We start from the raw sequence: 21,165 nt of genomic DNA, 5'->3' as shown, positions 1-21,165 counted from the left end.
TATTTATTTGTATTTATTTATTTTTTCGATTTATTATACCGCCCCATCCCTGTAGGGCTCTGTTGAGCATCTCTTTGAGGCCTTGAGGTTGAGCATCTCTTTGAGGCCTTGTTCTCGGCATGTCCAATTTATCCAATGTAAATATTAGCCCGGTGTGAAACCCTGGAGCTGTCAAACACAGCACAAGGAAACAGCACCGGCCCCCTTTGCTGGTAGTCTCAGGAGTACTTCACTTTTCAGAAGTTGTTCTGCAGGTTGGCCACCAGGGGGCAAAAGGACAACATGAAGAAAGACAAGCTGATCCAAGGAACTCCAGCAATGAAGTTTTCAGGATGTTCTTGTATCCTCTTTGCTAGCTGCTTTCGTTGCTTCACTCGGAATCCTCCCCTGTTGCACACATCTTTCTGCATAGATGCAAAGGTTCAGCCTGGAGTCTAGAGAGCTCAGCACACCTGGTGCTACCCAGATGGGGGTCTTAATTTATTCAACAGCACAAGATCAATCCAAAGGGCAGGTTCGTGCCATCAACAGCTTACAGCGTAGACTGGTGGAGGAAGAGGTTTGTCTGCATGAAGCAATATCTTCCTGGGCTTCTCTTTAGCTGGGCAGGAGGGCTATAGGTTTAAATCAAATGCTAAAGAAAAACAGGTGGAAAAGACTTCATAGAGGTGCTCTGGGAGGGACTCCCAGGCACTGGATACAGCCAGGCCAGGGCAGTTAAGACTTACGCTACACAGTTCTTGGTATAATGCATTGTGGAAGGCTTTCATAGCCAGAATCAACTGGCTGTTGCAGATGTAGTCTGGTGGTTTTTGCTCCTCACATTTTGCACACACCAGTGACTGGCATCTTCAGAGGCATTCCATGGTGAGATGTGTTTCTCTCTGAGGCCTGGTGGGTTGGGCGGAACAGTCACGGGTCAGGCCTTTTGGGGACACAAAGGCAGAAGCCAGGGGGGGGGGGAGTAGAACAGAGGGAGCTCTGGAGAGCTTCCCACCATCCCATCCCCAGAAGGCCTGGTCAAAGGGTGTCTTTTTCATCGTCCTTTTCGGCGACAGTGTGCACAAATGAGAGAGACGGCAGATCTCCAAGGCACGTCAGCCCAGAGTATCCTGCAGCAAGAATCTAAAGGAAGACCTGGAGGGCCCAGACTAGCCCAATCTTGTCAGATCTTGGAAGCTAAGGAGGGTTGTGTGTTGGAGGGCCTGAGTGCCTGGGAAATGCTCGAGTACGGGGGCACACCGCCGGAAAAGGGTCTCTCACACTCCCCCGACTGACCTCTCCTTCCAAAGTGTGGATTCGGAGAAACCGCTGAGGTTGCAATGTGTACGTGCAATTTTGCCAAATCTCCTGCCCAAATCCCCCTGTGCTCTTTGCCCTGTCCATTGTATTGTGTTTCCCCTGCCTGCCTGCCTGCCTTGTTTGTTTTTCCTCTTGTAAACTGTCAATAAAAGGGCTTGGGGGGGAAACAGGACGGCAGAGTTGCTCCCTGCTTCTCTCACTGGCCGAAACAACATGCTGCCTTCGTTGCTGTAAGACTACAGTTGTGCTCGGATGGGAGATCACCAAGGATAATAAGGGCTGCTACATAGAGGCAGACAGTGGCAAACCACCTCTGAACGTCAGTTGCCTTGAAAACCCTATGGGGTTGCCATCCATCAGCTGTGTCTTGATGGCACTTCCCACTGCAATTGTTCACCCTTCGTTTTCTAACCTGGAAAGCTTTATAATATTCAGCCACTCTCTTGGGGAAAGTTCTCTGGCTCCTAAAAATCAGGTTGATGGCCCTTTTCAGAGCAAATTCTACATATTTGGGGGCAAGGTTTAAATATTCATTCATTTACTTCCTTTATGGTCCATCTTTCTCCTCCGTGGATGGCTTATGTTATTCTCCTCCCCTCCATTTTATTCTCACAACAACCCTGTGATGTAGATTAGGCCGAAAGCGTGTGATTGACCTAAGGTCAACCAGCAAGCTTCTATGACAGGGAGTTTGAATCTGGGTATCCCAGATCTTAGTCCAACACTTTAACCACTAAAACATGCCAGCTCTCCGTGTTCACAGCATGGTGAGCAGGGGAAGACGTTAGAAGACAGAATAGGGCCCGGAAGGAGATCTGATCAGGACGGTACAGTTTGAAGCAGGTGGCTTATTGTGACAGCGAAAAGGAAAGATTGATTCTGCCTGCAAGCAACAGAAACAACAATTGCATTTACCAGATTACATAAGGGGGGGAGTCATCCTTCTTCATGTCAAGAGGCATTAAAAATTGCTGCTGTCGGGGTGAGGAAACTGACCCCAGTGGCATACTTCCCTGCAGAAGGATGCTGTCACTGTTTTCCTAGGTAATATAATTCCAGACAGATGTAAGATTAAATGGGCTATTAATCTGTTATGGTATAGATTCTGCGTTGGGCCTGGATGTCAATGGAGTAAAAAGATCACCCAGAGGTAAAGGAGGAAGGCACTTATTTCTATGCCATCACTCTTTGTGATCTTGCCCCTCTTTATTGCCATAGTGGCCACTTTTCCAGGCCAAACAAACTCAATCGAAATGTCTGTGTTCACTAGTCTGACTTCCCTCAGAGCTTCAAATCATTCACGTACAGGAAATGTGAGATTTTTTTCTTGAGCCTCCGGCCATTTGATATCCCAACTTTGTTTTCTTTAAAATCACTGTTAGTGGGATCATGGCGATGAGAAACAGTAAGGGTGACAGTGAATCACCTTGGAAAATTCCTCACTTGATGTTGACTGTTCCAAAATTTTCATTTCTGATGGTCAGTTCAGTTCTCCACTGTCTCATTGCTTTTTTCAGTGAATGCTATGGAGAACTGAACTGACAGTTGGAAATTAAAACTACGGAAAAGTTTTCTTCTTCTTCTTCATCATCATCATCATCATCATCAGTGGCGTATCTGCCTAGGGACAAGGGGTACCCCTTGTCCCCGGGCGCCACTCTTCTGGTCACATGGGGGGGCGCAAAATCAGCCCCCCACGTGACCAGGAAGTCCTGCTGTCTCCTCATTTTCGCGTGCCTCGACCCCATCTGAGGCATGCAAAAACAAGACAGCAGGGCTTCCTGCTGCCTCCAAGCGCCCTCAACCCTGCTCTGGACTCCCCCCTCCCTTCCTTCCCCCCTGCCGGCTGGGCTCCCACCCCTTCCTGCTCCCCAAGCCCCACCCCCCGGCCTCAGTGCTTATAAAAGAATGTCTCCAAGGCCGGGACTGCAGTCTCTTCTGGCCTGCCTGGAGGGGAGGTCAGAAGAGACTGCAGGCTGCCAGCTGGGAGCCCAGCCGGCAGGGAGAGTCTGGGGGGGGGGGAGGTGGGCACCCTAGACCTTGCCCATGTCCATGGTGACATGGATGGGGTCGAGGGCAGTGGGGGGTGGAGCTGGGGTGGGGCAGAGCCTGGGGGCGGGGCGGGGGGGCAGAGCCTGTCTCCAGGCGCCATTTACCCCAGGTAAATCATCATCCCCCACCCCCTATGGTTTAAAAATACAATAAAACAGTAGAATAAAGACACATGCAAATGTGCCCCAGGCTTTGTTTGGATCTGAAGCTGGAGAAGAAAGCAAACCGTGGCCACTTTCCAAATCAATTTGCAAGGTGAACTTTACAAGCAAGAGGGAAAAATGAGTCAAGAAATCCTTGAAATGGAGCTTCCAGTGGAGGCAAAAGGCAGCCTCATCTGCACGGAACAGAGCCTCATTTCAGTTCTAGCCCTTGACCCAGGACAAGGTCCAATTGTCTACCATCCTGGCTTGGGTGGACAAAGTTATTTTCATCCGTCGATGAGAAGGCAGAATTCAATACCACTATGGGAAAAACACACACACACACACTCCACAGAGTTTAGACGGGCTGGCAAGTAGCCCTGCTTAATAACCAGTTTCGTATCCGAAGGCCGGATGTTGGGCTCCTGAAAGGTATTGTGCTCCCTGTTCCCCTGTGAAACAAGTGAGTCAGCTCTGCAGGATTTTAGAAAACAGTGCTTAACATATCAAAGGGATTTTGTAAAATGAACTCCAGCTGAAACGCTACCCTGGTAAGCTCTTCTACCACAGAGGCAACTTGATGGGGTTGGCTACTGTGCCAGCCAAGGACAGGGGAGACACGGGTTCAAATTCCTGCCTAGACATACTTCTCTCAAGCCTGTCAATCTCTCATACAGCAAACCACCTCACCGGGTTATTGTGAAGGAAACATGGAAGATGGGGAACCCATGTTTGCCGCCCTGAGCTCTCCGGAAGACAGAAAAAATAGGCAAATATAGCAAATCTAAAAATACAGTGCTCCATGTACACACAAGTCAGGCAAATTTTGTATTTCATAATGTATCATTAATATCATTGATAATATTCTATTATTCATGTTATTGATCATATTTGCAGCCCACCTTTTTTCCAAGGAACTTGGAATGACATAGAAGGGGCCTTCCTAGTTAATCCTTACAACAACCTTGTGAGGAAGGCAACCCTGAGAGTTTGGCCAGGCTGAGATAATCTAGAGCAGGGGTCTTCAAACTATGGCCCCCCAGATGTTCATGAACTACAATTCCCATCAGCCCTGCCACTTGGCCATGCTGGCAGGGGCTGATGGGAATTGTAGTCCATGAACATATGGAGGGCCATAATTTGAAGACCTCTGATCTAGAGAGTATCACTGCTATGAGGCCTAGTTCTCCAGTCTCCTCAATCTCAGCCCAAAATCAGATTCACTAGACCACACCGAGTGTTCATTTCTTATTCTTCTTTAAAGCCACTGAGGTTTGGCAGGAGAAATTTTGGTTAAGGTAACCTTCAACTATGCTTTTTTACTAAGGGACGGGCTCAGATGGGGGACATGGCATGAGATTTGGGAACAGAAGTTGCCAAATTTAGTCTCCAGTTAAAAGCTGTCAGAAAGCTGTGCCACAGAGGCGTACCAGGGGGAAATGGTGCCTGGGGCAAACACCTGCTCTGGGTGCCGCCCCTCTCACTTACCTTAGCCAATGGTGGCGGTTCTGGGCAGCCTAGTGGGGTCAGGTCTGGTGGGGCAGGGCCTAGGGGTGCCCAGCTGGTCCTTCAAGAGCAGCCAGGCTGGGAGCCTCCCGTGGACCTGCCAGGTACCCCCACATGATCCAGTGGGGGCCGCCCGGAGTCAATTGACCCCCATGGCCCTCTGGCAGATACGCCACTGCCGTGCCAGGACAGACTTTTGCCTGAGACTCCAGAGAGCTGCTGCCAGTAGGGGAGAAAACATTCAGTCTGAAGGATCAGCTGCCATATGTAAAAAGCAGACAAGCAAAGAGGAATTTTCTCCTGACCATCTTGGGGGGCAAACGCAATTATGAGAAGCCAGAAGCTTTGCTTGCATTCAAAGATGCTCAGCGAAGGAAATCTTAATTGGATGATTTCTTATCTCGGGGGAATGAAAGAACTTAGGAAAGTAAAAGAATCAGACTGATTTAGATGGAGGAGACAATGGAGGATTTCCAAGCCTGTCGAACAAGAATTCTGCTCAGTGATTCAGGTCTGCATGAAGCAGCAACCAGGAAAGGACAAAGGCACAGATGGATAGCAGCAATGTGGCAATGTGGCATTTGCCAGAAGGACCACTAGGTAGCATTGTATTCTGACCTGCACCTGCAGGAATAAGCAAGTCCTTCTGCAGGGCTGAATGACAAAATGCAAGGCTGCAACAGCACAGGCTGTACAGAGCAGCTAATGGAGAGCCAGCATGGTGTAGTGGTTAAGAGCAGGTGGATTCAAATCCAGAGAACCGGGTTTAATTCCCCACTCCTCCACCTGAGTGACAGAGGCTTATCTGGTGAATCAGATGTGTTTCCGCACTCCTGCATTCCTGCTGGGTGACCTTGGGCTAGTCATAGTTCTTCAGAACTCTCTCAGCCCCACATACCTCATAAGGTCTCTTTGTAAGCTGCCTTGAGTCACCTTACAGGAGAGAAAGGTGAGATATAAATCCAAACTCCTCCTCCTCCTCCTCCTCTTCTAATGAAGTAAGAAGAAAAGAAGAAGCGTTTGGATTTATACCCTGCCTTTCTCTCCTGCAAGGAGACTCAAGGCAGCTTACAAACTCCTTTCCCTTCCTCTCCCTACAACAAACACCTTGGGAACTGAACTGTGACTAGCCCAAGGTCACCCAGCAGGAATGCAGGAGTGGGGAAACAAATCTGGTTCACCAGATTAGACCTTGCGGCTAATGTGGAAGAATGGGGTCTCAAACCTGGTCCTCCAGATTAGAGTCCACTTGCTCTTAACCACTAAACCACGTGGGTTTTCATGAACGATCCTGACATGATGGCTCCTCCTTCCCATCAGCAAAAATTATGCTCTGAGCAAAAATTTTGCTTTTATAGAGTCAGTACAGTAGGGAAGGGGAAGTACTTTATGTCCAGTAGTTCTTGCGAATATTATTCTTCCACTTTTTCAGAGCTGCCTTTGCAATTTTTATTCTGAGATAATCTTACAATATTATTTTTAAAAGGTTATCACATGACTTTTTCCAGTTCCAGTTTTTTCTACATTTGCTGGAATCCCTGTTCTGTTTGGGCCTGTCCACCTTTCAATTTCTGCCACTTGGGAAAACTGAGGATTAATTTTAAGTGCTCAAAAACAGAAATCTGGCAGTACATTGGAGAGTTACAGACATCAGCGAACAGGATGAAATTTCTCTCCAAAGTCCTATTTTATTTATTTATTTATTTATTGTTTCGATTTATAAACCGCCCCATCCCCTGGGGGCTCTGGGCGGTGAACAACATTCACATATACAATTAATTAAATCGATAACAACAATATAATACTAAATTCCATTAAAAGCTACTTAAAAACAGCGGTTTGTATCATAATAGGTGCCCTATTATGGCCAATTCAATTAAGATCACCCCAGTAAAAAGAAAAGGGAGGGGTCAGGTTCCTCTCTGGGAGGATAATAGGTGGTAAAGTGCATCAGATGGTATTTTCATAGTTCAGCTTTAACGGAAATTCATCCAAAGATTCCAGTAGAGAGTTTAAAGGAGAGATGCGAAAATTTAAGCGGCACAGGTTTTACTCCATTTTGAAATAGCTTGCTTTTATTATAGAGCCCAGTTATTTGATACACAGTGGTTACAGTGCTGGATTAAGATCTGGGGAAACCCAAGTTCAGAATCTCTACATAGCCGTGAAGCTCTCTGGATGTCGTTAGGCCAGTAAGCCTAACTAAGCCTAACCTGCAGGGTTGTTGTGGGGGCAAAAAGGAAAAACACATGCACTGACCTGCGCCCCACAGAAGAAAGGCATGATAAAAATATAGCAGATAAATATTTATTCCACTCTTCTCCTGAAGAGCTCAAGAGAACATACATGGTTTCTTTTCCCAATTATTGATTCACGACAGCCCTGTGAGGTAGCAAGGCTACAAGAAAACAACCACTGAGCTTTACAAAAGAGGGGAAAATGGAACCCTGGTCTCACTGGCCACTGTCTTACACCAACCACTGCAATTGTACTGACTGTTTAGGCTCCTTACCTGCCAGCCAGCCAGCATCTACCCTTTAGTGAGCTCTCCGTGGTCCTGACAGTTTGCAGACAACCCTGGATTTGTGCCCACACTTTTGTCCAGGAGCTACTCCAGTGTGCTGTCTACCCAGATTCCTGCCACACCTCGCTAGTCCATCCCTGCAGACGCCATCCTGAATCAACTGCGGTACAATCTTAACTTATTTTGCATAAAGGAAACTTTCCCATTGTGTCCTTGACGGTCCATCAATGCTGCCTACTTTTCTACCTCACTTTTTTTTTGCCCTCAGGAAATAATTTCTGCCCTTGGCCGGAGTGAGTCACAGCCATTAGCGACATTCCGAAGGCGCATGGATTAAACCTCTGTGGCTCAGTGACAGAAGTGAATATGCATCTTGCATATCGAAGAGGGTGAGGATGACGTTTTCCTTTTCACAGCATCCCTAGAAAAGCAACGGAATAAGCCGGCCACAGTAGAGAAGCTCCCAGGCAGTGTATAATGGCCAGCTGTTAGACCCTGATGATCCTCCGTCAGCGGCACCTTTCATTGAAAGCAAAGGAGTCGTCTAGTTTTTCAAGGAATAGAGAAAAGCTCAACACCAATGCCGACCTTTACGTTAAGCAAAGCATTAAAAATTGTATCCCACCCGGTCAACCAACACAATCGGCAATGAGGAAAGAAAGAGAATCTAGGTGACAAAGTATTTTTTAAAAAAATCACTGCAAAAAAAATTACATTAAAACAGGAAACCTCTGAAACCAATTTAAAGCCAGGACCGCTTCCTCATCCGTTTGAAAACATATATATTTTAAAACATTTCTGAAAAGAAAAGCCACCGGCTGCCTGATGCTAAAGAATCAGCTCCACAGAAAGAATCAGCTCCACAGATGGAATATTCAACAGGTATTATCTCTGATGCACAGTCTGCTCTTCCACATACATCAGTGCTCAGAGAATCCCTCCTTAGAGTCTCCTCTGAAAATGTCTCGACCAAAAGTCTGATTTCTGCAAGAATATCAACCTTTATTTTCAGGCAGAAACGAAGCAAAGGCATGCCACGTCGCCCCCTCTTGGTAACCTGTTAAAAGCGTAAGAAGATGGAGGGGTTTTTGGCATAGAACTTCGGCCTGTCAGTCCACCACCTGTCCCACCTAACATTCATGCTGACGGGCCACATGGCTTAGTATGGATTTTGGCTTGCTACTGGCCCAATCGGCATGATGATTTTTGATGCAGCACAATCACCACGAGGCCTCTTTTGATTTCCACTTTTACCCAGACAACTGGCCCTTCCGAATGTGTCCACGGTCAGCAGAATCTAAAAATGGCTGCCATTTCAGAATGCCTTTTTGTCACGTGGGATGATTTTGCAAGACTCCTTCATCTCACTGTCAACTTTGAGAAATGTGCTCTTAACAGAGGCCTTCCCCATGAAAATGGCTGCATGAACCAGCCTCCTCTCTGCAAAACGGTGGTCTGTCTTGCCTCTGAAAGCCAAGGCACAACTGGTTTGTGATGCTAGAGATACTGAACAAAGATGCAGAAATATCGAGTAGCCTACCTTCCGTGATGCCTGTTTCTCTGAACTGTCCACATCTCCATCCAGGAATGGCATTGCAAATGAGCTCAGATCCTAGAACAAGAGAGAAAGGGAAAGGTGGTCTTTAGAGGAGCTGTGCTCAGTGGCAAAGAATCTCCTTTGTGAAAACGTCCTAGGTGCAGTCTCTGGCATCTCCACTTAAAAGGATCAGGCAGTTGGGGGTGAGATCCTGAGAGCTGACATGAACTTAACAAGGGTCTGGCTCCATGTAAGGCATTTTCATGTGTTTAAGGAAGCTCTGAGAGAATGCTCTACCTCCAGCTGTCCAGGCTCTGCGGGACCTAGATGAGTTCCGCAGGGCCTGTAAGACGGAGCTAGTCCACCGGGCTTTCGGAGGGGCTGGCCGTGGCCCTACTGCCCCCCACCAAAACTGAGGCTGCCTGTTTCCATCTTTTCTATTCTGGTTGGGCCTGATCTACTGATTCCATCGCAGGCCCTGCCTATTTCCTCCCTTTCTTCTGGCCTTAGATCGGGCGCCTGTTTTCAACAACTTTTGTTAAAAAAAAACTTTTGTTGTTTTAATCTATATATTTGTTGTTTATAATTGCTGCATAGGTTTTAAGGGGTTTAAGTTTTATGTTGTTGATTTGCTGTTCACTAGAACAGCCGTACTGTCAGCCGCCTCGAGCCCTTCGGGGATGAGGGGGCCTATAAGTCTAATTAATAAATTAAAAATAAAAATATTTAACTCTTTCCCACCAGACATTTTTGCCCCAAATACCCCACATCTATCCATGCCGCCACCCCAGTGAATATCTAGATGCATGTTCACCTTCTGACCACGCACCTGAAATTCTCTTGAGCAGAAACAGGTGCCTATGCTCAGTGGGACAGTGCATGCTTTATGCCCAGAAGGTCCCAGGTTCAATTCCTGGCACTACCAGTTTGAGATCCCCCCCACCCCTCTCTCTCAAGCAGCAGATACCAAGAAAAACTTTTCTTTGACTGACACTCTGGAGAGCAGCTGTCAGTCAGAGTGGACAAGAGTGGCCTTAATAGACCAAGGGTCTGATTTGGTTTAAAGCTTCAGAGGTTCAGTTATATTCTGACAGAATCAAGCAGAGAGTATGTTTTAATGCTGTGCATATCCTGACACTTCTCTGAAGGGTCACTTAAGTATCTGGTGATGGAAGAAGACTCTGATCTTCAGCATGAGGCCTGCGGCCTGCGGCCATGAGGTCTGTTCTTTTGTTCACGCTACAACTGAATCTTTAAGTTTTGTTTCCTGCTGGTCCCTCAGACACCAAAATTCACAATAGCCTTCATGCACACTGAAGACAGAAAACACTCTGAATGCGTTTATGTTCTCTCCAACATGACACCTGTGTGATCCCTACACCTTTCTTCCCGTTCATTCTCCTTCTAGAAAGTTCTAAGGTGGAACACTCTCCAGAGGCAAGCTGAGGATAATAATTTGATGTTCCCACCTGTTAAGCACGTGGCTTGGACAGATTGATGGAGGAGAAGTCGATCTATGGCTACCAATCTTGATCCCCCTTGATCTCAGACTGCAAATGCCTTAGCAGACCAGGTGCTTGGGAGCAGAAGCAGCAGCAGAAGGCCATTGCTTTCACATCCTGCACGTGAGCTCCCAAAGGCACCTGGTGGGCCACTGCGAGTAGCAGAATGCTGGACTAGATGGACTCTGGTCTGATTCAGCAGGCTATGTTCTTATGTTCTTAAGCAGGGTCAGCCCTGGTTGGTACTTGGATGGGAGACCACCAAAGAAGACTGGAGTTGCTTGCTTTAGAAGGCAATGGCAAACCACCTCTGTTGGTCTGTTGCCTTGACGTGAGCCACCAGCTTTTCCCCGAGCAATTAATGCTGCCTTTTACTGTCAGACTCCAGTTACATCAAATTCTGGATCATCTACTCTGACTGTTTTCCATGTCCTTGACTGATGACATCTCTCTCTCCACACCTGCAACTAGGGAAAAAACCTGGGCTGTTGTGTGGGCAAAGTAGATGCCGTACCACCTGACCGATGCTGATAATTTGCCTCAAGTACTTAGACCTGTTTATCTTTTCCTTTCTTTCATGCTCGAGCTGTCATCGCTGAACATTTGGGCTTCTGTTAACAGAAACAAGCGGAGTTGCCAGATGCAAAGTGACTAACTTTTCAACGTGACTCCAAGGGAGTGGAAAACAGCAGATACAGAATCAGCCATTCGCACAAGCCAGGCTTAACCTTCACCGGAGTCAGCTTTGCAAAATGCAATGGCACATTTTTCTTCATTTCCCCTGAAGGGTGGCAGCCTCAAATAAAACCTTGAGCGATTTGAGGTGACAGAAATGAAAGTCAGACACAGTCACTCGTAGGGACTTCTTGAGGTGTCAAGCATTCATGGGAGAAGGCTGGGAAAACACTTATTATTTATTCCAAATATTTTTACCCTGAATATTTTCAAGTTGGCTGGTTATGGGCTGGATCCTATCGTCCTGCCCAGCTGACGGTATTCGAGAGTCTTTCTCACGTCATGGTCTTATTTCTTTTTTTTTACAGATGGTAAACTGAGGCTAGGAAACTGTGTGAATTGCCCAAGGCCACCAGGAAGAATAATTTATTTGGGGCATTCATCATATTTAAGAGTTCAGGTCACAAACCTTGTAATTACTTAGAGAAACTAAAGAAAAACAGGTGGAAGGTGAAGAGAGGGGGAAAATGAACGCAAAAGGAATTCAACCGGACTAAGAAATCCCAAACATTACAAAAATGCCTTGTGCCATAGCTAAACTTTTGCTTTTCAACAGGCACAGGGCAGTGACTGGAATGCTGGATTGGAATCTGGGAGATCCAGCTTCGAATCCCCGTTCTGCTTGGACGCTTGCTGGGTGACCTTGGGCCAGTCACTCCCACAGCGAAATCTACCTCACAGGGTTGTTGTTTGGGGTTTTTTTTTGCTGTCAAGTTACAGCTGGCTTACGGAGACCCCATAGGGTTTTCAAGACAAGAAGAAGAAGAAGAGGAGGAGGAGGAGGAGTAGTTTGGATTTATATCCCCCCTTTCTCTCCTGCAGGAGACTCAAAGGGGCTTACAATCTCCTTGCCCTTCCCCCCTCACAACAAACACCTTAAGTGAGGTAGGTGGGGCTGAGAGAGCTCCGAGAAGCTGTGACTAGCCCAAGGTCACCCAGCTGGCGTGTGTGGGAGTGTACAGGCTAATCTGAATTCCCCAGATAAGCCTCCACAGCTCAGGCGGCAGAGCTGGGAATCAAACCCGGTTCCTCCAGATTAGATACACGAGCTCTTAACCTCTTACGCCACTGCTGCTCCTAGCTAAGGTGATTGCTCTACGCCACCGGGCTTCAACCAGGAGATAAAGGTACCGGGCGAGTGTGACTCTCCAAGGTAACCCAGCAAAGCTTCCATGGTGTAAGTGCAGATCTGTGCCGGGGTTTCCAAGGCCATAGTCTGACACCTTCACCACCACACCACACTGGAGGATAAAATAAAGGAAGCCGTGATGGTGGCTCAGAGCTCTGTGAAGGAACCGCGGTAGGAAGGGCGAAGCCAGCTTTAAAAAGATTTTGGGTGCATTCAAAGCAGCATGGACAGGTTCTTTTGTCCCAGCTGCATCATGTCTCCATCAAGCCTTAAACATCTGATGTAGAAATGTGAAGAAAGAACAGTCCATCTCTGCCATCATTTTATCTTGCCTTAAGGGGGTCAGGGCGGCACACACGACCGCTCTCCTCACCTCCATTTTATCCACCACCCTGTGAGGCAGGTCAGGCTGAGCAAGAGTGCCTGGCCCAAGGTTATCCAATGAGATTCATGGCTGAGGGGCAATTCGAACCCAGGTCTTCCTGGTCTTAAGCCAGCCCTTTAATCACTGTACCATACTGTCTCTCAACAGTTCAGTCTTTTAAAAAGTCAACAGAGGTATGAACCAGCAAGGGATGCTTCCGCTCCCCCAGAAGTGGTCCCTGGCCCAAAAGACATCTGACTGGCTACTATGAGGGCCAGGATCTTCTTGGCTGTGGCCCCCACCTGGTGGAATAGGCTCCCCAGTGGGGCTTAAATTGTTTCCACAGGGTCTGCAAGATGGAGCTATTCTGCCAGGCTTTTACATCTGGCCAGCCAGGTTTAGAATGAATTAATCTCATCACCAGTGGCCTCCCGTGGACACAAAAGGGGATGGGATGCTGCCATCTATTGTTACTCTTAGTTTTCTAATGTATGATGTTTGATTATTTATGATTGCTGATGTTTTAGGCAGTTTTATATTGTTGTTGTTGGCCGCCCTGAGCCCCAAGGGAGAGGGCAGGGATATAAATAATAAAATAAAAGAAATAGAAGATATGCAACCACATCCCAGAGTTATGCACGTGCCTCTTTTCTTCCGTGGGGTCAGTTGAACACACACAGTTAACAACGGCAGCTTCTGTTTATAATAATTCCAAGGACCAAAACAGCTGACATTGCAGCATGCGTCCTCTAGGTCTCTGTGCAAGCGGCCTTCCATTAATCAGAACCTTCGCAAAATCAAGCAATCCCCCCCCCACACACACACACACACCACACCCCGCCCATACAGGGGGCTGACCTCCATAACAACCATTAAAAATTAGGCACAAATCGGAGAAGGCATTTCATTGTAAAACGGATGAGGAGTCCTGCTTAATTACCAAATATTGATTTTGCGGTGCATTTAACACTCGTCAGGTCTGGGAGCAGCTGCTGGATGGGCTCATTTGAACAGCAGCAGCTTGGTATGGTCCAATTCTTATTCATCGGGTACCTCGAACAGGCCAGGAAGAAGGGAAACCTTGACCTGGTTGTTTTTTCTAGATTCTGTTTGTGATTTGCATCAAGTTGCATTGTGGAAGCAGCCGGAGCATAATTAAATACACAAGATTGCGAAGGAGATGCGCTTTAATCAAACCACACACGCAAATGAAGAAGAAGAAGAAGCAGCAGCAGCAGCGTTTGGATTTATATTCCCCCTTTCTCTCCTGCAGGAGACTCAAAGGGGCTTACAATCTCCTTGCCCTTTTCCCCTCACAACAAACACCCTGTGAGCTAGGTGGGGCTGAGAGAGCTCCAAGAAGCTGTGACTAGCCCAAGGTCACCCAGCTGGCGTGTGTGGGAGTGCACAGGCTAATCTGAATTCCCCAGATAAGCCTCCACAGCTCAGGTGGCAGAGCTGGGAATCAAACCCGGTTCCTCCAGATTAGATACACGAACTCTTAACCTCCTACGCCACTGTTTTGGACATGCAATGGGTTCTGCTTGAAATGCAGTATTATGATGTCTCTAAAGGTAAAAAGTTAAGGGCTGTTTCCTGTACAAGCAACCGGTCATTACTGATCCATGTGGTGACGTCGTATGATGATGTTTTCTAGGCAGACGTTTTCAGGGTGGTTCCCGTTTGCCATTCCCAATCATCTACACTTTACCCCCAGAAAGCTGGGTACTCGTTGTACCAACCTTGCAATGATGGATGGCTGAGTCAACCTTGAGCCGGCTACTCGAAACCGACTTCCACTGGGATCCAACTGAGCTGGTTGGGATCGAACTGAGGTTGTGAGCAGAGCTTTCATTGCAGTACTGCAGCCAGAGGTGGGATCCAGCAGGTTCTCGCCAGTTCCCGAGAGTGGGTTACTAATTATTTGTGTGTGCCGAGAGGGGGTTACTAATTGGGTCTGCTTTTCCATCTCCACGCCCTCACCTCCCTGAGAGGCATACTGCCTTTGAACGTGACGGTTCCATATAGCAATTGCGACTAATAATGTAACTCCCTGAACTGGGTTAATCCCTTTCAGGTATTGCAATTCTTTGATTCTCAGCCTTTCGTACCTTTTATCTCACCAGTCTCTATCAAAGAACCTGTGTGTTTCACCATTGCTGTGTTCAGATTTGTGCGTTGGGGCAGTTTCTATAATGTGATGATGATTTAGAAATGACCTGGTGCAAAAATATTTTTTGGGGTTGTGGTAGGGTGGCTGCCCATGGGGGGGCATCCAACTCAGGTTTTGCCCAGGGCTCAGGTTTGCCTAGGTACGCCTCTGCCCCCTTTGCTGAGGGGAGGCTGGCGAGGGAACCTGTTACTAAAATTTTTGGATCCCACCACTGACTGCAGCTTACTACTCTGCGCCTCGGGACTCATATTGGCCAATAAAGGCAAAAAGCTGAGTACTCATTTTACCAACCTCGGAAGGACGCAAGGCTGAGTCAACCTTGAGTCAGCTACCTGAAACCGACTTCCGTCAGGATCGAACTCAGGTCATGAGCAGAGCTTTGACTGCAGTCCTGCAGTTTCTACTCTGAGCCAAGGGGTTCCTCTTGTGAGGACTCTAAAGCAGTGCCATTTGTCTGACAGCCGTTTAACTTCTGCAAAACACATGCCCTTGCCAGACCCTTCAAGGTCCTTTCCTGCATATCCGTGCATAAGGATATAAATACCTTGTACAGACTCCTTGAATAATGTCTGAATAAAGTATGAGTTCTTACCCATCAGACGAACTTAGACTTAACCTTTTCATCATGACAGCGTGGTTCGCCATCTAAATAGGCCGAACCGGTGCCCAGGCAGACCCTGTGGGTGCCATCAAGTGACCCACTGCCTCGGCTCTGCTAACAAAATAACACTCAAGGCAGCTTCCAGATAAAATAAGACTGAAAGCAGCTTACAGATAAAACTAATACTGGGTAATAAATCAAAAACACCCCCAAACGGGTCCAAATGGGGGGGGGGGGAGCCCAGAAAGCAGCAGGACAACCAGCGGTCATGAGGGCAATGCTAAAAACAGCAACCAGCAATTTTTTTAAAATCAGAAAGCTGGACAAAGAGAGCATAACAGACGCCGCCACTCCATGCCCCTGCCCTCCATCCCAGTCTGCTAGCTGGCAACCCTGGGCCTTGTGCCCGCGGCTGCTTCTCTTCAGGATCAAGCTGGCACATGCCAACCTTGATTCATGAAAACAGTGTCCTGTTTCTACAAATCAACACACACACTCGCTCACAAATACATTGGTGGAGCGGGGAAACAGAACCACGCTGCTTTAAAACTGCTGATCTGTGCTGTTTGCTTTGTACTAATTTGGAGTTTGTTTGCAGCATCTGGCCCTCTTGTCTGGGGACTTTTGAAAGTATGTCATCGGCTCTTGACAATGGCTAAAATAGTCACCCATTAAGAGGGAGTTCCTGAAGCTGAGGCCCATCCAGACAAATGAAGACAGATAATGACATTTATCGATTCAGGGCACTTCCTGAAAGATATCATTCACCAAACTGGAAATCCAGTTTTCAATTGTTTATACCATTCCTACCATGACATAGGAAAAATATAAACTAGTGAATAAGATTTGAGGCTGCTCCTTCTAGCTGGCATCTGCTAGTTTTAGGAACAGAGGAAGCCCTTTGAATCAAGGAATTACCTCATCAAAGACGGACACTTAAACCTGGCATTCATATTTATTCATTCATTCATTCATTCATTCATTCATTCATTCATTCATTCATTCATTCATTCATTCAACTTATAGGCCGCCTCATCCCCGAAGGGCTCGAGGCGGCTCACAACACAGCTGTTCTTCAAGACAGCAAATCAACAACATAAAAACTTAAACCCATTAACCAATTAAAACTTGAGCAGCAGTTACATACCACAAATATGAATTAAACAACAAAAGTTGTTTAATAAAATTAATTAAAACTAATTTAAACAGGTGCCCGATCTAAAGGCCAGAACAAAAGGGAGGGAGTGGGAGGGCCTGTGATGGTATCAGAAAATCAGGCCCAGCCAAGATGGACAAAGGTGGAAATAGGCAGCCTCAGTTTCGATTTCAGTTTCATTTACAGAGTGAGACTCATATCTATTCTCAGTCCTGTTTTCATAGACATGTCGAGACCCTTCCTTAAGAGAGAAAATCTAGCTACAATTATCCACATTCTGATTACATCCAGACTGGACTATGACCATTTGTTCTATCCTGGGCTCCCCTTGAAGCCTGCTTGAAAGCTGCTATTGGTACACAGTTGCTGGAAGAGCTATGCAGAGTGCCCAACTGCTTCCAAGCACAAGTCAGAGCTCATGCCATTTAAGTGGCTTCAAAGTGGCATGACAGCACTTCAGGCAGCACTCGACCCCTAAGCCATTAGGCGACAGATAAATATTTCAAAACCAAGTTTACCTCCATCTTCATTTATTTTGTTTTTATTTCAATAGGTACCGCTGTGCTACACGGCTCACACTGTCTCTCCTTCTAAAGGGGTGAGCACGGCTTTCTGTTGCAGCCAAAGAAAAGAAAGTAAGGAGAATTCTGTAGCTCCTTAAACACACGTATGTTTACACTGCAGAATATTCTGTAGACTAGGAACTACTTCATCAGATGCATGTGGGATAGATCTGTAGTGTTTCTGGAAATTTTTTAATCAAGTGGGGGACAGCTGTTTTTCTGGGGGGTACAAATGGAAATAATGAGAAAAACTGACATAAACTGTTGCTCTTCTGCTTGGCCACATTCTGCTGAATATAGGAACCTTTGTTTTTGTTTTCTCAATGCAGCGCTAATAGCAGCTTTGAGGAGATCGTTGGTTGGCAAAAAATTGTAAGAGGAAAAACTCGCCCCTCCCTTAGTGCAGATGCTGTGATCCAGTTCTGAGACCTCTGTAGCAGCTTTCCATGAGAATTGCATAAATCGTGATGTCTCTGTCTGCTCAGGGAGTTCCTGAGTTTGCCCAATCTCTGCTTTAAGAGCTCTACTGATTTTTCCCCCTTTTTGTTTGTGTTGCTTTTCACCCAATTGGCAAAACAAGCACTAACGTTTACTGGCTGAGGATAGACAGATGTTGCTTTCCCTCAGCCGTGTACCTGAGAATGGGGTCTGAATCAGAAGCCAAAACACTGTGATGGTCTGCAAACAAAACACACAGCACCTGCCAACACGCTTTCTCGTCCTGTGGATTGGAAACTGTTTGGAAACGCCGCATCTCCTTCCTCCCTTAACATAAAAACGGCATGAATTGGATCAGACGGAAGGTCCCTCTAGCACTCTGTTGCCCACGGTGGCCAAACTCGGGAGCAACAGCAGCAGAAGGCCATTGCTTTCACATCCTGCATGTGAGCTCCCAAAGGCACCTGGTGGGCCACTGCGAGTAGCAGAGAGCTGGACTAGATAGACTCTGGTCTGATCCAGCTGGCTTGTTCTTATGTTCTTATGTTCTTAAACTGATTCCACCACCCTGAAGAAAGTCCCTTTTTTTTATCCACATAAAAATTAATTCCAAACAATAAAGTATATGTTGGGCAACACAGAATCACTTTTGCCAGCTCATTTCGTTCCATTTAATAAGTCCCCAAATTCTAGTTTAGGAAGCGTGCTTCTTGGAAGCAGGTATTTGTTTTGTACATCCGAGGCCACGTTCCGAGCCAAGTTGGCTCCAGAAGAGGCTCACAATTTCTAAAGCAATCAAACCAACAGCAAAAGGGAACAATTACCACCTCGATAGCCAGAATAAATATTCAGAGAGCCAATCGCCAATCAAACACCATTAAATATATCACATGTGAGTAGCCTTCAAAGAGTCTCAGTGACCAGAGACGAAACAGTAAATCACATAAAAGAACAGTCAAATAAAAATTCTTAAAGCATAAACGATTATCCGAACTATTAAGAGGCTCAGGAAACCAGCAAGAGATAAAACCACAAGATTTAGAAGTAAAAAACAAATCCAATAAATAATCAAGGGAAACCCTAGGCAAGTAGAAACATCTTGCCAGCACCATTGACCGATTCTTCATAACATTTCTGTGGTTGGTAGATGATTGCATGTGGATCTGGTAAAAATACACAATCTATAGCTTGGCTGGATGGAGGACTGATAATGCTGTCCTAAAAACACTTTCCTGAGAGTAAGCCACATTAAAGAGACCAAAGCAGGATTCTGAGTAGACTGGCTCAGGAACCTCAGCTTTACCAAGAATCCTACTGTTTGATGGGGCTTACTCCCAGGAAAGAGTTCTTGGTGATGGAAAGAGGCAGGCGACTTGGGGCAATCGCCTAGGGTTTTCAAGGCAAGAGACAAAGAGAGGTGGTTTGCAATTGCCGGCCTCTGTGTAGTGACTCCAGACTTCTTTTATTTATTCATTTGCACCTCATCTTTCTCCCCAATAGGGACCCAAGGTGGCTTATATTATTCCCCTCTCCTCCATTTTACCTTCAGAACCCTGTGAGGTAGGACAGGCTAAGAATGTGTGACTGCCCTAAGGTCACTCAGTGAGCTCCCATGACACAAGTGGGGATTCAAACCCAGATAACAGTCGAACGCTTGTAACCACTACACTTCCTTGGCAGTCCCCGATCCAAGTACTAACCAGGGATGACCCTTCTTAGCTCCTGAGATCTGACAAGATCAGGACAGTATTCTTAGGACTGAGCTATTTGACTGTTATCCTCAATGGAATTACACCCTTTGAAACCCACAATGGTCTTGGATGGACATAACTCTGGTTAGAATTTTGTGGAAAGTCTAAGTCAGGGGTCTGCAACCTGCAGCTCTGCAGATGTTCATGGACTACAAAGCCCAATTGGCCATGCTGGCAGGGGCTGATGGGAATTGTAGTCCATGAACATCTGAAGAGCCGCAGGTTGCAGACCCTTGGTCTAAGTATAGTCAGTGCTTTGCCCTTTGATGGATCACGACACTTTTAAGTATGCACTCTGAGTGGCTGGAAGATGGCTTCCACGTGCTTGATGGAACTCCATTTCTGACTCAGGACAGATCTGGCGGTGGTAGAAAGTGCAATCAAGTCACAGCTGACTTAAGATAACCTTTTATGGGATTTTCAAGGCAAGAGCCAAATAGAGGTGATTTGCCATTGCCTGGCTCTGTGTTAACGACCCTGGATTTCCTTGGTGGTCTCCTATCCAAGAACAAATCAGGGCTGATTCTGCTTCAGAGATCTGCAGGTCTAGTATTGGCTAATATTTGAACAGGCGATTACAGGGAAATGCCATTGATGTTTATTTCCAGTTTCCCATGAGGAAAGAGGAGGTATAAATCTAACTCTGGATGTCTAGTGTAGTCGACCCACGTGGTCAGCGCAAGAACGAGACGAGACGCGGAGATAACATCTGGTGGAGATCGCCAGCAGCGGGAGACCGGAGGTCCGTGTTCCTAGCGAGTCTCCCGCATGCCGGTTCCTGGCACCTTTTATTGTTATTCTATCGGGGGCGTGTAGGAGGGAGGACCGGGGGGAGTTCCGGGAGAGCGGGAGGCCGGAGGTCCGGAGGAGATCACTGCATGTGATGCATGATCTCAACCTGGCTTTCACGTCGCTTGGAGAGGAGCGTGCAGCGTCTGAAGGCCTAATCACTCACCTGGGGGGCAAGACCATTGTCCCTGCGCCCGGTGATCCGAGAGCCAGACAGTTCATGTCACACCGTTGACTCATGGGGGGGGATGAGGAGTGGGGAGTGCGGTGTGATCGTACACAAGGCCTTAGGGTCCGTTAAGCGTCCCAACGTTCTACAATTACACGAAGCGCCTGCTGGAGTGAAGCAGTGTCATTACTACTATCTCCTCGCTTTTTTTATATTTTACCCAGAAAAGAGGGGGACCGAAATGCTTAAAGAGGCGAGTTTTAAAAGGGGCGGCTTGTCTCCTCCGCCATCTGGTCCAAGCTGGACCAAGCTGCTTATGTAACATTACGAACTTGGCTGCTTGGGGTAAGCGGAAATTCGAGGGTTTTCTTACACCACGATTACAGGCAATAATATTAGGACACGCATATTAAAGCGTAAACAAGATCCGATAACTTGAAAGGGCACACAGATTACAACCAATGCAGAGCTGTACAATAGCACTCAACCATCCTCCCGGCAGCCAGCTCCAGAGGGGCTGACCACCAATGAGGAGCAAAACATCATACTTCCAGATTAGATACAACTTCTTGCAGCTCCAATGCACTTCTCATGTATGAATCAACGCTGGGAATTATCAAGAAAGATTAAAACAACACATATTATGTACATTCTCTCACAACCACTTGAGTGATGTAACAAATAAACAAGTAATCAATAAGCGGCACGCATTGTCTAGGGTTAAAGCTTGA

General features: G+C 46.8%; 1 protein-coding gene across 3 annotated transcripts in view; it reads right to left on the bottom strand.

The window, feature by feature from the left end:
• Positions 1–21,165, bottom strand: part of PRKAG2 (protein kinase AMP-activated non-catalytic subunit gamma 2) — a 204,721-nt gene that overhangs the window by 132,551 nt on the left and 51,005 nt on the right. For all 3 annotated transcript variants that reach the window (XM_048510352.1, XM_048510351.1, XM_048510353.1), the window contains exon 2: positions 9,068–9,139. In XM_048510352.1, the coding sequence (XP_048366309.1) occupies positions 9,068–9,139 (72 nt within the window). The remainder of the gene's footprint in view (positions 1–9,067; positions 9,140–21,165) is intronic.

Source organism: Sphaerodactylus townsendi, linkage group LG11 (genome assembly GCF_021028975.2).
Source record: "Sphaerodactylus townsendi isolate TG3544 linkage group LG11, MPM_Stown_v2.3, whole genome shotgun sequence".
In the NCBI taxonomy this organism is placed as follows: domain Eukaryota; kingdom Metazoa; phylum Chordata; class Lepidosauria; order Squamata; family Sphaerodactylidae; genus Sphaerodactylus; species Sphaerodactylus townsendi.
The sequence above is the reverse complement of the archived record's forward strand: the minus strand, read 5'-3'. Positions and strand labels throughout refer to the sequence as shown.